This window comes from Aythya ferina, assembly GCF_964211825.1.
Source record: "Aythya ferina genome assembly, chromosome: 3".
NCBI lineage: Eukaryota > Metazoa > Chordata > Aves > Anseriformes > Anatidae > Aythya > Aythya ferina.
The window spans coordinates 37971522-37986885 of NC_140298.1; the positions used below are offsets into that span (position 1 = coordinate 37971522).

Sequence of the window (15364 nt, forward strand, 5' to 3'; positions counted from 1 at the left end):
GACACAAGGCCTGTGAGGAGCGGCTGAGGGAACTGGGGTTGTTTGGTCTGGAGAAGAGGAGGCTCAGGGGAGACCTCATTGCTCTCAACTGCCTGAAAGGAAGGTGTGGGGAGCTGGGGGTCGGCCTCTTCTCGCAGGTAACTAGTGATAGAACTAGAGGGAATAGCCTCAAGTTGTGCCAGGGGAGGTTCAGGTTGGAAATTAGGAAACATTTATGCTCAGAAAGAACAGTCAGGTATTGGGAGGGGTTGCCCAGGGAGGTGGTGTAGCCCCCATCCCTGGTGGTATTCAAGGCAAGTTTGGACCTGGTGCTTAGGGACATGGTTTAGTGGGTGATGGTGGTAGGGGGGTGGTTGGACCAGATGATCTTGGAGGTCGTTTCCAGCCTAATGATTCTGTGATTCTATGTCACACGCCGGCTACCGCCGACACCAAACCGCGAGGAGCGCTTGCCCCCTCTCTCCCCACCCCGTCCCCGCGCCGCCGCAGCCGCCAGCCCCGCCGCTCCCTCAGCGCCCGGGCCCCGCGGCGCCCAGCGCCACCTGGCGGCGGCGGCGGGGGCCTCGCCGGCCGCGGGGGACCCCTTGGGGCAGGCAGGGGCAGGGCGGCCACCGCCACCCGTGCGGCCGGAGGAGCCCGGGGCTGAGCGGGGCGGAGCGGGGCTGAAGGCGGGGGCGGGGGCCGGGGCCGCTCCGCCCCGCTCGGTGGCCGCTTCCTGCAGCGCGGCGCGCCCGGCGCTTCCTGCTCCTCCCCGCGGCGGGGCGGCTGGGCTCGGCGCGGCCGGGTTGACCTGGCGGCCCGTTCAAACTCGGCGGCAGGGGGGCGAAGCCTGGGAGGCGCCTCCCGGCCCTCGCCGTGCGCGGGTGAGCGGGGCGGGGCAGGGCAGGGCTGCTCGGCGGCGGAGGGGAGCGGGCCCCGGCGCCCTTCGGGGCGGGGGGCCGCCTTTTGTTCCGCTCTGCCGGGTGGAAACGGGGGCGTTTTCTGGAGGAGCCGAGCCCCGCGGGTGAAGCGGGCGGTGCTGCCGGGGTCTGCGGGGACAGCGGGGGGCGCGCAGCGGGTGCCCGCGGCTCGGTGCCGCTCCGGGCCCGGCAGCCGCGGTGTGGCTGCAGCGCATCGCGGCAGCGAGCCGTGCAGTCTCAGCTCCACACGTGCCGCACAGGATCCCCAAACGAGTGTCACCTTCACGGCCAAACGTGCTGCAGGAGAGGACTTCGCTGTCCCTCAGAAAGAAACCCGTTAGGTCAGAGCCAGTGGGAGCGCTGTGGCTGGTTTGCTGGGCAGGAGGGGACTGGCCACGCATCATCCCGCAGCTGTGCTGGCTCAGGAGCCCCTTGCCATTGCGGTAGCACCACCTGGTTGGTGTTACCTCAGAGGTGGTTCAAGATAACCACGTGAAAGAGAGGCACACGGAGAGCGCTGCCCCATCCCTTGCTGTGCACAGCCCCTCTGGCAGCGCCCCATGGTGCAGGTGGCTCCTGCCGTCCAGCCTGACCATCGGGTGCAGGACCACGGATGGGCAGCAAGGAGTGCGCCCAGCGTGCGGCCTTGGCGTGCTGCCGTGGTGGTGCTGCTGCTGCAGAGCCTCTGCTACATGATCCTCGAGGTCTTCTCCGACCTAAATGTTTCTGTGATTCTGCACTATCAGCCTTTTCCTTGGTGATTAGCGGGGATTCTGCTGTACATGCACACCCACCCTACGTGCCTGCACCTTTGTTTCTGGCTGTAACTTCCCAGTTAGCGCTGGAGACCCCTGGTTTCTATCTGACTCCTTTCTCAGGTAGTCCCGACTGTCTTTTTGTAGGAAAAGAAAGTTGGAAATCTAGTGCACTAGCTTTTCCCAGCAAAAGTGTCTGGGAGTTCGCCAAGATTTTAGCTGCAAGTAAGTTGGTTTTATATTTTTCAAGTACAACTTAGTTGTTGGAGATGACAAAAATCTTATGGAGCAGTAATTTCAGTGCAAGTCCCTGCCATTGGTCTGTGTAGCATTTTCTCCTCTATGCTGCTTGACAGGATGCTCACGCTTTGATTTTGTCTTAGTTCTGGCATGCAGTGGAAGTGTCTTAAAATGACAAGCCAAATCAAACTGTTAAAAACCTACATATAGTTATTAGAGTGGGCCATTCTGCTGTTGCTAATAATGGTCTGAAATGCACTTGTCATGTGGGATCCGTAGTGCTTTTTATGTCCTGCCCCAGATGCTTGATGTTATAATAAACTATTGGTTGGCTAGGACTGTGTGATATTAGGAAAAGCTAAAATGCAAAATTTTATTATCCTTGCTATTTTCTTATAAAAGCAGAGGCTGCAGAGCAGTGATTGAGGAGCTTCCTACACAGACAGATTTCCTTTCTGGAAGGAATGCGTTACTTGGAGTTAATAGGGAAAAGAGCTTTAGAAGTTTCTGTGTCCTTTTGTGCTAGAGGATTTTTTGCAGTTACAGAAATGAAACAAAATTTCACGTATGTGTGTGTGTTTAACGTATGTGTGTGTTTTGGTGGTTAGGTTTTGTGCTTTTTTAATATTGTGCCTTCAGGTAGAAAAAACTGTGTGAGTTGTAAGGTGCAGCTGCCTTTGTTGATCCTCAGATCTATATTTCTCTTTTTTCTTTATGAGGGATTTATGTGACTTAATGTAGTAAGGTTGTGAGATTTAAACTTACCATAATGACATTTGCTTGATCATATTGTAGAGGCATAATATTTTCTATAACTTTAAACGGTTATTTTTTCCCTAGTGTGCACTGTAGAAGATAACACAGTCTGTTAGGATCAGTGGAGCAATTTCTAATTTTGAAATTTTTTGCTCTAGTCATTGAGTTACGTAGCTCTGTGGTAGTCATGGGTTTTGTTGGAGTTCTTGGAAGATGGTGGGGTTAAAAGAGTTTTTGTTTGTTTGTTTATTTTTCTTCTGGTTACATTTAAGTTTTCAGGACTTTAAAAACTTCTTCTGCAAGTAGTTGCTCATACCGAAGTACTTGCTTATGAAAGTTACTTTTGATAGGTTGTATCTTTGCATGAATAGAGAGGATGAAGAGAATATCATCCTTCTAAAGTCTCTAAATGAAGCTTGGATTGCTCTTTAACGTAATAAGGCCCTTAAAGTCCTAATCTTCTTACACTGCACACACTGCCTGGAACTCAGATGTGTGAAGAGAGAACAGCAGAATGATTACTTCATTCCCTTGCTGTATGTTTTATGCAAACTGGTATTAAGATTCTGTACAGTGAAGTGTAAGAAGAGCTCTGCCATTTCTTCTCTTTGGTCGTGGTGTGGCCCAACATCCAACTGCATTCACCATATTTTAACAAGTAGTTGTCAGACAGGGAGAAGTGTACAGCCACTGGGATAGTTCAGATGCATTGTGGAGTTTGCATTGGATGGAGAGAATAGAAGTGTTGGGAGCAAGAGAATTGGTAACAAAACTGCTTGGAGAGTAGACCTGGGAAATATATTTACCTACAATAGCAATTATTTAAACAGATTCAAGCCTTCCTCATTGGACAGTGTAATAATTCTGCGAAGTCTTCTTTCTTTTTTACGTGGGGAGTAGTTTTGAAGAATGTCCTGAAATGTTTTTGTTCTTTTGTGGAGAAGAAAGCCCTTAGTGATTATTGACTATGTAAAGCAGAGAGAATTTGGGTGTTTCTAGCAGGGAAGTTTCATGCTGTCTTCTGTCACTTGTGAGGCAGATGAGCAGAAGAATTTTTATTTCCTTGAAGAGGGGAAAAGGTTCTGTGTTAAGGTTTCAGCCTATTGCACAGGTTTAGATTATTATTTGTGGACAGATCTGAAATGAAACAAGAGCTGCTTGTGCAAGGCAGAAGTTTCTAGCTCCTAACTCTTGTTGCCTCTTGTAGAAGTGAAAATACTGTTGGCAGGATGATTGTTAAGATCTTGTTTTCTCAAGGAGCATTCTTTTTAATTACCACAAAATTTTTGGCCAATACATACAATAAGAAAAAACAATGTACTAGCAAACATCGCTTGGACGTTTGCTGGCTTTGACTGCTAGGAGAGCTTCTAGAACAGAGCTGTAGGAGTTGAATACACGGAATGGCAAGCCAGTGAAATCCTACACAGGGTGGTTAGATAGCTGTGCACATCACTGCATGCTGTATGTTTAGGTTCTTCAGGTGCTAAGTGTAGGGGCACTGCAACCACCTGCCATAAGGCACAGCTACAGTGAAAAGAGACACAGGTGGGGATAGAAAAGGTTTGTTCTGACTTTTCTCTGGTATAAATTCAGTACTCTTCATTGTTCAAGAAGCAGTCAGCCTTGTAGTTGGCTCTTCTACAGCTGTGGAGTTTTCTGGATTTGGGAAGGGGGCACAGTTCTGTGTAAGCTGTAGTTTCTTTTCTTGGGGTAGAAACTAGGCCTTGCCTACACGTGGCTGGGAGCATGGTTACCTGGAGGCTACAGAGAAGGAAGTGGTAAAGGAAGTTTTGCTGCTGAGGGCAGTCCATCTGAAAAATGTAATACGAGTGGCCAGCTTCACCCTGGTTTGATCCCAGTACGCTGTGGGATGAATAACGTCTTTCCTAGCTCACTCAACATTGGAGGCAGGAACCTCTTTTTGCTTCTCTTGACAAGTCTCCTTCACGAAACATAGGGAATTGTATCCAAGTAGAAGCGGAGCACAGCGCAGGCAATAGCCTGTGAGTGCTTTGTCGTGTAGTCAGCGCTATGATCATTTTAGACCCCCCTTGTGAAGCGTATCTGTGCTTGCCTCTTTTTTTTTTTTTTTCTGTCTTCCAGCCTCACTTCAGAGATTGTCTTTTAAGTTAAAAAATAAAAATTCTGTAATATTTGTTCATCATCACCAGTGGCATTTAGACTCGTTGCTTTTTCATCCTCTTCCCTGCCTCCCCCTGCAGTGAATCACAGAAGGACTGTTTTTCTTAGTCATTAACTGTAGGTGTTAGCACACCCTAGTGCAGGCAGCTCAGGAGGAAAATTTAGCAGACAGCTGTCTGGCAATTGGAATCAAATCAGAAGTGTGTTTGTGGACTTGAATCAAAAAAGGATTCTTTGTATACAAAAAGAATATAGGTAGCAACTGCAAGATTCCTGCTTTGAGTACAGTTAATTCAGTGCATATGTTTATTAGAAGGGGGGCATGGTTGTGACTGGACCTCACCTCCCAGTGAAATACCCAGACTTTTTTTATTTTTACGTTGTGATACCCCGTGTTTGATATTCATCTTGTAGATGCTCTGGCCTTTATTCAGAGTTGTAGGATTCATTTTGGCTCGCTTTGGCTTCTGACCATGGCTTGTCTATTCACAGAGTTATTTGGAAATAAGTCTGCTTTGTATTGATATCTTACCTTAGTCCAAATTAACTTTGAGTGCATGTACCAACACTTTCAGGAACAGGTTACTGCTATTCTCAGGAAAATCTAGTGGATAATCTATGCTTCAACTTTAATTATATTATTAATCTAGATGAGACCAGTCCCATCTTGCTACGTGCATTTAAGAGCTGACATCACATTATTGATGAGTGGGGCACAGGACAGGTTCTGTGCTGAGCTGATCGCCTGGATCTGCCATGTGTATTTGATACTTCTCCATCTTTGTTAAGTTCTGCAGCAAACACAAAAAAGGTGGTCTAATTATTTTTAAGCAAAAAATCCAAGAAATCAAAAGGAAAAAAAACACAAATGACATCAAACTTTTCCATAGAACATATCACTTTCTATTCTATTTCATGCTTTCCTATGCCCTTTCTATATTTGCTGCATGGTAATTGTGCTTCTGTTAGTGCACTGGGTGAAGACGGTTGGATACTGGTTGGATTAGCTAAAGAAGCATGACCAGTAATGATATTGAAGCTGAATACCTAGTTTAAAAATGGAAAGAACTGTGAAATTTGACCATTTGAAAGGTGTCCCAGTGCCTGCAAAAGAGATCAGAGATCCATCTGACTCAGGTGTTACCTAATTGTGGAAATCTTGGTGTTGCAAATATGAATAACATTTTTTGATTCTCCCATTCACAGAGTGAAGTACAATATAAAATGGAAACGTTATTTTCATGCCTCTGAGGCAACAAGAATAAATCTATAACTAACTCAGGACTATGATGGTGACCATGAAGCTGTAAAGAGCAAAGGAAAACTGAGAAACAAAGTGTCCAGGTGAAGTTGTAGGTGTCTCAAAACTCCAGGTGCAGAATAGTAACCCAAGAAGCTAATAAGGTAACTTTTTTGTGTGTGTATATTCTGTGGAGATTCTGTGGATTTCTGTGATCGGCATGTTCTGACTGTTCACCAGATAGGATTGCAGTCAATGAAGCAGTACAGGAGAGCTGACCTGTTACTGACCGTGGCATTTGCTCCAGGCTTGTATTTTTTAAGTAAGCTTATAGCTAGTGCTATTTGATGTGGGCCTCCAATAATCATTCTTCTGCTATGGTACTGACAACTGTCACTTAAGTAAATTCTGGATTTGCTTTACAAGGAAAACAAACAGCTCTTTCAGAATCATTGATTTTAATATGCATACAAGCAACAACTGGTCTTTAAAGATGAAATTCTAGATCTAAATGGAAAATCTTCTTGCAATACTGTTCACATCAAAAACATATGCTAGCTCACATTGTTGGATTTTAATTTTATTTTCTGTATTTCTTAGAAGACTGATGGAGAAAAGACTGGCACAGTATGCAACTGACACACAGTAATATGTCTGGGAACCAGTATTCTTTCTGCTAGGATAGCTTTACATGCAGCTGGAATAGTTACCTCCAATTGAGTACAAAAATAATTGGAGTCTTTAGTGCTGGTTTGTCTGTGGGCTAAATTGAAAAGATTGTTGAATGTCTGCTGCTGTGGCCTAAATTCTTGAATACTAAGAAATCTAAACTTTCTCTGGAGGAAATTTTTGTGATTGGTGAAGACATTATGAGGACACACTTGGCAGCGAGTTAAAGGGCTGAATAAGAAACTAACTTTAACCAAATGTTCTGTTTCTTTCTTCTCCACTCTGTTTCAGATGACATCTCTACCAAGAAGGGTGAAATCTCAATCCAAAGCCCTTATATCAGAAGATGATGAACTATCTCCATTTCTTAATTCGTAAGATTACTGTTTCCATGGTGGCTTTTTTTTTTCATTTATATGGTATATAGTTTTGATATATATGTTACAACAGTTTTCTTCAAAGATTTGTGCAAAGCTTTAATAGAAGCACAAGAACAACACAATTTCTGAGAGGTTTATTAAAAATTCTTAGTGCACAAAATTTCTAAATTGTAAAACATAAACTACTTTTGCTGCTTCATGCTCACGATGAAGTTAGAGTGAAACTGAATTGCCAGTTGTTGAAACACTGTGTGTGCATGCCAGTGATGAGCTTCAGGAAAGCTTGTTAAATGGTTCCAGCTGTTAGCTCTGCAACAGGAAAGACCTGTGTTTTTTTGAGTGTATCTATCTTTCTATTTATTTTTCCTGTTTGTTTCTTTTAGTGGCAGAAAACACTCATTGGCTTGCTTTTTATTCTTCTCACAAGCAGTATTGTTTACTTGTTTGTTTTTCAGGAGCTCTGAATCCGAAGAGGAAGAGGAGGAGTGGGAGCCAAAAAGCAAAGTTGCCAAGAGACCTCAGTTGACAAAGAAAAATGTGGCAAAACCTAAAAAACCTGCTGCTCCACGGTCAGCAGTGGCCAGGAAAAAGGTCAAGAAGGTAGCAATAAAAGAAGAATTGGTGAGTATCTGTAAGCAAGAGACAATTACCGTGGAGGGCAAGTAACATAAGTAGAATTTGTCCAATGCTAGTGCATTCGGTTGCATGACTGAGTGATCAGCTCATCTGATTCAAATGTTACCATAAAGATTAAGTAGATTTGATAAATATGGCTTTCCTTGTGTATTTAACTGTCCCAAATCTAAGGACTCTCCCTTTAAAACTTTAGCCAGTGATTATTGATAGGGTTTTCCATGAAGATCTCTTTCAACAACAAAAATACATAAAAAGCACTGTTTTTTCCATAATGGAAACTAAACACCATAATGCCTCTGGTTTGCGTGTTACTCCTTTGATGTCTTCTACATTTTTACCAGCTCAGTACCACAACACAAATAAGTCCTGTTTCCTTATGTTTCCTTGCACGGTTGTTCAACCCAGTAAGGGCAGAAATTTATTGTGGTGAATCTATGATATATTGCTATCAGAAGTTAGTTGTCTTTTGTCAAAGATTAGCATGAGAGGGTAGGTCATGACAGGAGCCAATACTTCTAGTTTGTATTTATTTTTCTGAATGTTTTGAGATACGTGGTATATTGAGAAATACATTCATGGACTCTGAAGGTGATCTCTGGGGAAATTCAGGAAAGAACACACGGCTTGTCCAAAGTTAAGCAATAGCAGACCAAATCTCAGTTCCAGTTCCCATTTTGCACCTAATACCTCATTGGAAGTGTGCTTCCCTGCAATGCTGCTCCCAGTTTTGTTCAGATTAGTGGAGGTAAGGACTGTAGGTTGATAACTTCTAAATGAGAGCCCAACTTAAATCTTTCTGGGATAATTTAATTTGATCTTTCTTTTAAATTGTGGGTCTGGTTGGTACGTTTATCTTTTTATTTCCTACACACAAGAAATATTTCAGGTTGCTTGATGTCTGGCTTGGCATTTCCCTGCCAGACAGAGACTTCTCTGGGGGAAAAAAATGTCTGGTTTGAAGTTTTCCATGGTTTTAATTGAAATGTGGTTGAGACAATTTATAAGTCAATGCCTAATATGGTTTCTGTGTCCTTTTTGGTAGGATGTATCCTTGCCTATTGCTCCTGCAGAAGATAATAGGGTGCAACTTCTAAAACATAAAGAAGAAAATGTAGGCACTGAATTGAAAACTTTAAAACAAATGCCAGTAGTGCCTAAAAAAATGGAAACAAACTCATTCCAAGGGACGAATGTAAAGAGTTCAGAGAGTGATGAAAAACCTTCAACAAGTGCTCCTATAGCGGGAAATCAAGTGAAACATGAGAAATCTGAGGAGGATTTTGCATTTGATGAACCACCTTTTAAAAAGATTAAATCGACTACATCTCCTGAAGGAAAGCCAGTAAAAAATCTAGGAGGCAACAAAGTAAAAGAAGAATTTGAAATGAACTGGGATATTGTACAGGTATGAGATCTTTTCCTTTTCTCAGGTGTCAATGAAATCATTTCCTACATAATTTGCACGTAGAATCTAACATGCAATTTGAATCCTCTTGGCATCAGTTGGAATGTCAGAGTCATTGTGCTGCTAAGTACTCCTTTAACCTCTGATTAAATTGTCATAATGTATGTATAAATATAAATGTTGGTTGATAACTGTTAAAAGTTCAAACCTTAACTTTATTCTAACATCTGTGACTTATGAAGTCCTTACTACAAAGCTTGCCTGTAACAGTTTGCTGCATATTTCTTATGTATCAGCACAAGTTTTTTGGTATAGCCAACTGAAACTTCTAAAGGAATGGATGCTGAAAGATTTGGGGTGCCTGTTTCAGAATTTAAGATATAGTTAGCATGGATCATTTCATTGTAGAGGTTCATTTAAGAGCGTGTACCAGTTTGCAGTACCATGAAGGAGAAGTTTGCTTTCTTGAAACAACAGTGACATCAAGGGAAATACCATTTTTCCTTTTTGTAGGATGTTAACTTTGAAGCCATTCAAATAAAGACAGTTTTAGGATAGCTCTCATTCTGGCATGCTAGCTATTGTTAGAGAATGTTTTAATATGAGTTCAATATGTATCATGGTTAGTACTGCCTACATAAAAGGGTATGAAATTTTATATGCCTGATTCTTCTAAAATATTATTGGAAATGCAGGTAGAGAATTTGTTCTTTACTGTATTGCTGCTCTAAATGTAGTGAATGTGATTGTGCTGGAGTTTTTATGTTTTTAGGCCTCATAATTTTGAAAGGCTTTTAAATCAGCTGTCTATGGGAATAATTGTAGTAAAGTTCAAACAACCCATGATAGTTAAACCATTGGTAAGATAAAGTACCTATCTAATTTGTTCTCATCTTCTTTTTGATGCACTGTAATTCTATCTATAGAAAGCCCTGTTTGTACAAAATCACGTTTAGGTGTGTGAGACTTAATTCATCTTGAAACCTACGGTAATATCATACTAGTTTCTATTGGCAGAGTTGAATTTGTATCAGCTTTGTGTTCGTGTTTTGTTTTTTGTTTTGCTTAACCAAGAGGTATACTGGTGTTTGGTTAAAAGAAACAAAAAAAGCTTCAAGTTTTCTGTGTTGCCATGGGTAGCTTGTCTTTTTTGTTGTTGTTGTTGTTGTTGTTGTTTATCCTATTTAATTCTATTCCCAAGAGACCGTATTTTCCTTTTTATTTTTTTTTTTATTTGTAGTCACAAGGTCTTGGAAACATTGGTTGTTACAAGTCTTCTTGAAGTACTGGTTGTGGTGGTTGGATGTGTGGGAAGACTTACATCTTGTCTTGTCAGGGACAAAGCTGGTTAGCATATTATTCTGTAGTTGGTTTTGAACTTGAGTAAGAGGCTGTTTAAAGCAATCCACTACCTTTCCTAAGCATTTTGTTGTGTGGTGTGTTGTTTCTTTTTTTCTTGTTACAGGTTTTGTCAGAAAGAACAAATGTTGAGCCATGGGTATGTGCAAACTTAATTCGCCTCTTTCAAGAAGAAAACACAATTCCTTTTATTGCTCGATATCGAAAAGAGCTCATCAATAATCTGGAGGCTGATGCCTTGCGAGAAGTGCAGCAAACATTGGAAGAGCTACGGTAAGTAAGTTACTGGGAGGTAGCTGAGAAAGAGGTGAGTAACAACCTGTTGCTGCTTCTGCATCCCTTGTTTCTGACATTTTGTACACACTGCACACATTATACACAATGTGTACACATTGTACACATTATGAATGAACTCATAAAGGAAGTTGAAAACTGAGGTAGCTGTGTTTGATGCCTGTCTGTTTTTTAGTCTACATAAAAAGAAATCCAACATTATTAATTTTCAAGAAAAAAAATATTTTGGTCTGCAATTTTAGTAGCTTATAGATCCTGGAAATATGTAGACCAATTAGATATAAATTGCAGTCTTAGAAAAAGAACTGCTAAGAATCCCTTGACTTCTTGCTTGGGATAGCGAAGCTTTCTAGTAAAGAACACTACTTGAGGTTGTAGTATACCAGGAGGGTGGGCTAAACCATCCTGGACCATTACAGCAAAGCCTGCTGCAGGGGTGGATGAGACTGCTCTCATTCCTTGTTGATTTTGGGTGGATGTACTCTCTTGAGACAAGGGTACAGACTTCAGCTATTCTGTCAACGTGTTTTTTCATGCAGCCTCTTTTACTCTCAGGTTGTGTCCTAGGAAAAGGTTCTTTCCAAAGAGGGAATGTGGCCTGAGATGGTCTGAATGAGTTATTTAAATCATAACAAAACACCTTCACTGTCTGAAGCAGGGTAATGTCACAGGTATCTTAATTAAGGTTTAAAATCTGGTATGCTGTCCTTCGTGCTGCAGAACTGCTTTGGTATGAATTACAGCTGTAAGTGCTCATTGACATGGATTTAACTTTTGACCTTTTTATTTGGCTTTTGGGTCAGTAATCTTCCAAAAAATGTATATAGCAGTAATGATGTTCTCTATCGTTTGATTCTTTTTCTTAAGGCTACCACAACATATTTTGACAATCCTTTGAATTAGAGAAAGAGAATGATGGTTAGGAACCCTTTTTTGAATTGTCAGGATTTTGTTAAGGGATTAGCATGAGATTAAAATCTTCAGAGGTTTGAGAGGTCTTCAGCAGTGCACTAGACAAGGTCAAAACAAAAATCCTTTTTAATCCACCATGAAATGTAACTGTTAATATCTCTCTTATGTTTTTAGTTCTGTTGCAAAGAAGACACATACAATGATACAGAAGTTGAAGAAAGAGGGGAAGCTATCAGGATGCCTATTCACAGCATTATTAAACTGCAGAACTTTTGAAGAATTGGACCATGTGGTCAGTATACTAGTCATTTTTTTAGATCATCCTTAGTTTAAGTGTAATCATGCATAACGTACATAGCATGACTGAAATATTTCCTTGCCTTTTAATAACTATTTTTTGTTTGTTTTTAAGTCTGCACCTTATAAAACTGGGAGTAAAGGTACCAAAGCCCAGAGGGCCAAGCAGCTGGGATTAGAACCTGCAGCTCTTTCTCTCCTGCAGAATCCTATGGAACTCAATCTCTTTTCTTACATTAGACCCAATGTCAAAGGTAAGTGCTTTGCTTCTATTAGCACTAGTGTCTTATTTCTAGTGTTTGAAAAGGGGAATTATTTTAATTGTCCTTAGGTTGCTGGAAGATTTTTTAAACTATTTTAAATTCCACACTTCTTTTAGCAAGGTGCAATAGAATTCAAATTTAGTGCCATAGTTCTCCAACCTTTCCTGTTTGTACTTTTTTTTAAATTTATTTTATTTTGTGTGTGTGTGTTGTAAATAGCAATGATTCTGGTATACAAGAGACAGAAGTCCAGAGTTGTTATAGTCCATGTCTGTATTTACTGGAAAGAGGGAGGAAGTGTACTACATATCTTGAACCTCTCTATGATTCTGCTCATATTTGAACTGTCAACTGAAGATTTGACACAGACTGTATATAGATTGAAGAGGTTTATATTCATACTGTTTATTTAAGTAAATTTAATCCGTTGCAGCATATTTTAATAACATCTGGCTCTGCTGACTTGGAATTAGCAGGAGAATTTTTGCTATTGGATGACAGTAGGGGTTGGATAAGATGTAATTGCTGAAATTTTAGCAGGAACTTTAACAATCTGATAGTTTCATGTATAGGCTGCAGAACTGTGTTTCTTTGTGAATGCAGTTATGGGTGAATCTGTAGGGGGCAATCTCTGACAATAAAATACGAAGATTGTTGCAACCTTCTGTATGGTGTTAAAATAGAGAAGTGCTTTTGTTTTTCCCTGCCCCAACACTTGCTTTTTTGACTTTTGTAATAAGTGCTCAACTCCCACGTGGGGGTGATTCTTACTCTTGCCACTTCAGTTGTTATTCTATTTTATTATATATTGTTTATAATATTATCCTAACTTTGCATTGAGAATCAGTTACCAAATAATTTAGTTTTTGCTTTTTAAAATGTCACAAAGCAGTCTATTGCAACCACATATCTGACTATTCTGTTGGTCTCAGGAGCCAAAAGAAAATCATGGTGGAAGTTAACATAAATTATTTAGGGTGCATTTAAAAGGCAGTGCTATTTGTTGCAGTATAAACACTACTGATTTTAAAATCAGTATACTTTATTTTCATTTTTGTTCTAAAAATAACATAGTTGGGTTTATATAATCATTTTAATTTGAAAGGCACGTCAGAAACCATATACAAACTGGATCACTTTTATCAACTTGGAAGCCAGTTAGACAGCCTATATACAGTATGAGATCAGAGGGAGTTTTTGTTGAAGTGGTGAGTGCTTTGTTGTGCAGAAAAGTTTTCATCAAATCTTTTTAAGATATGTTTTTTTTTTTTTTTGTTTGTTTGTTTTTTTTAATCGAATGGTTTTGAGAAGACAAATACTGAATTTTTCATGTGCAGTAATCCAACAGTGAAAGAAAGGTGCTTTCAGCTCCCTAGTGGTTGTGAATTCAGTAAAAATATTAATTATCAGAGCTATGCATTTTTTCTAAATGGTGTTATAAAAGCTCTTTCAACATACGTGCAGCCTACCAGGCAGTAGAGTTAGAAACAATGTGTTTTGTGCTAGACTGTTAATCCCACATCTGCCAACTGTAGGATTCTTGCTCTGAAGCATTTGCTACTGACCATTGCTAGAAGCAGAATTATATAGATTGATTTTTAAAATACAAGATTTAAACACTTTTTTAAAAGCTGAAAGATTCTGTTGTCAGATCGCTGTAATGCTTTGTCTATGGAGATGTTTTACAACTTCACTGTTTGAATGTTTGAACAGTGTTTTGTGGGATAGGATGAGTCTACCCTTATCTCAGAACTGTTGCCATGCAAACTCCTGCAACATAGCCAGGGAAATACAAAAGTATTACACAGAGAAAGGACAGGATTGCCAGCAAAGTTTTTAGGCTGTTTCTGTCTCAGTCAGCAAAACGTGTAAATTTCTGCTGCAATTGATGCATTTTATTACAATCTCACAAATTACACTTGAATGTCCAATTTTACTATTGTAAATAATTCATCTGTCATAAATGTCAAGAACTGTTAGCACCAAACTCACAAAAATATTACTTTTCTCCCATTTTAATGCTATTTTGATTTATGATACTGCATTGATCAGTTCAGATTTACTAAAGATATAACAGTTACAGATGTTTTGGAAAGAAAGAATAGTTTAAAAAAAATCCAGTGAACTAGAATTCTTCAGTGAAACCTGCAAATCTGATAGATAACTTGCATCAAATTTTCTCAGTTAGTGTATGTTTTCTTATTGCTTATGCAGTTGTGTAATTTTTCATATTAGTTTTTTTTTATAGTTACTAATTTTTTTTCCCCCTAAGGACTTGCAAATATCCAGGAAGTAGAGGCTGGAGTACAGCATATTCTAGCTGATATCTTTGCGAAGGATAAAGATACCTTGGACTTTATCAGGAAATTGTAAGTTTGAATTTTACTTCCTAAACTTTTCCAGGTTACATGGTAAAAATCAGTCTCTTATCACGCAGATTCACAATTTTTAATGATCTGAAAACAGTACTACTGTTACGTCTCTTCCTTCACTTGTGCAGGAGACATTCTTTAGCGTTTCTGCCCATCTGGTTATCAGTGGAGGAGAAATCTCTGAGTGTAGCAAGATACTGTGACTACTCAGAACTGACAAATTATCCATGGCTCTGTTCCGTATAGAGCTGATCTCCCTTGCAGTTACAGAGAGATCACTTGAAGGGAAAATTTTTCTCTCCATGCACTTCTTTCAAGCTGCAGATTTTCAAAGGCATGTCTGCTGTAGCAGCTGCTCCAATATTTAGTGCTTGACATCAGTCAATGTAATTACGTTTATTGACAGTTAATATTGGCATTACTACTCCAACAGGCTGATGGACTATTCTTAAAGCAGGAGTTCCTTCTACTGTGTTAGCTGAACTTAAATTTTCTTGCCTTATGTAATGACTTCCTGGTATTTGTCATGTCCAGGGAGGTTCATGTAACAGAGTAAAAGTTGCTTGTTGCTTTTTGCTTTTTTTTTTTCCCTCCTTGCTGTATACCATCTGGGACAGAGAACACAATTATCAAATAACAGATACCTTCTTAGGAGCATATGGTTTGGTTTGAATCAGTTTGGTTCTGTTTAGCTGGCCTATGTTTGCTGTTTGTTGTAATGGCCAATTTTATCAAAATGCTA

General features: G+C 40.3%; 1 protein-coding gene across 2 annotated transcripts in view; it reads left to right on the forward strand.

Annotated features, from left to right (window-relative positions):
• The first annotated feature begins 729 nt into the window (after positions 1–729).
• Positions 730–15364, forward strand: part of SRBD1 (S1 RNA binding domain 1) — a 129063-nt gene continuing 114428 nt past the window's right edge. For both annotated transcript variants that reach the window (XM_084515173.1, XM_084515174.1), the window contains exons 1-9: positions 730–863; positions 6002–6199; positions 6996–7078; positions 7540–7705; positions 8763–9125; positions 10591–10757; positions 11865–11982; positions 12103–12241; positions 14523–14619. In XM_084515173.1, coding sequence (XP_084371299.1) covers positions 6996–7078; positions 7540–7705; positions 8763–9125; positions 10591–10757; positions 11865–11982; positions 12103–12241; positions 14523–14619 — 1133 coding nt within the window. In that variant the 5' untranslated portion in view covers positions 730–863; positions 6002–6199. The remainder of the gene's footprint in view (positions 864–6001; positions 6200–6995; positions 7079–7539; positions 7706–8762; positions 9126–10590; positions 10758–11864; positions 11983–12102; positions 12242–14522; positions 14620–15364) is intronic.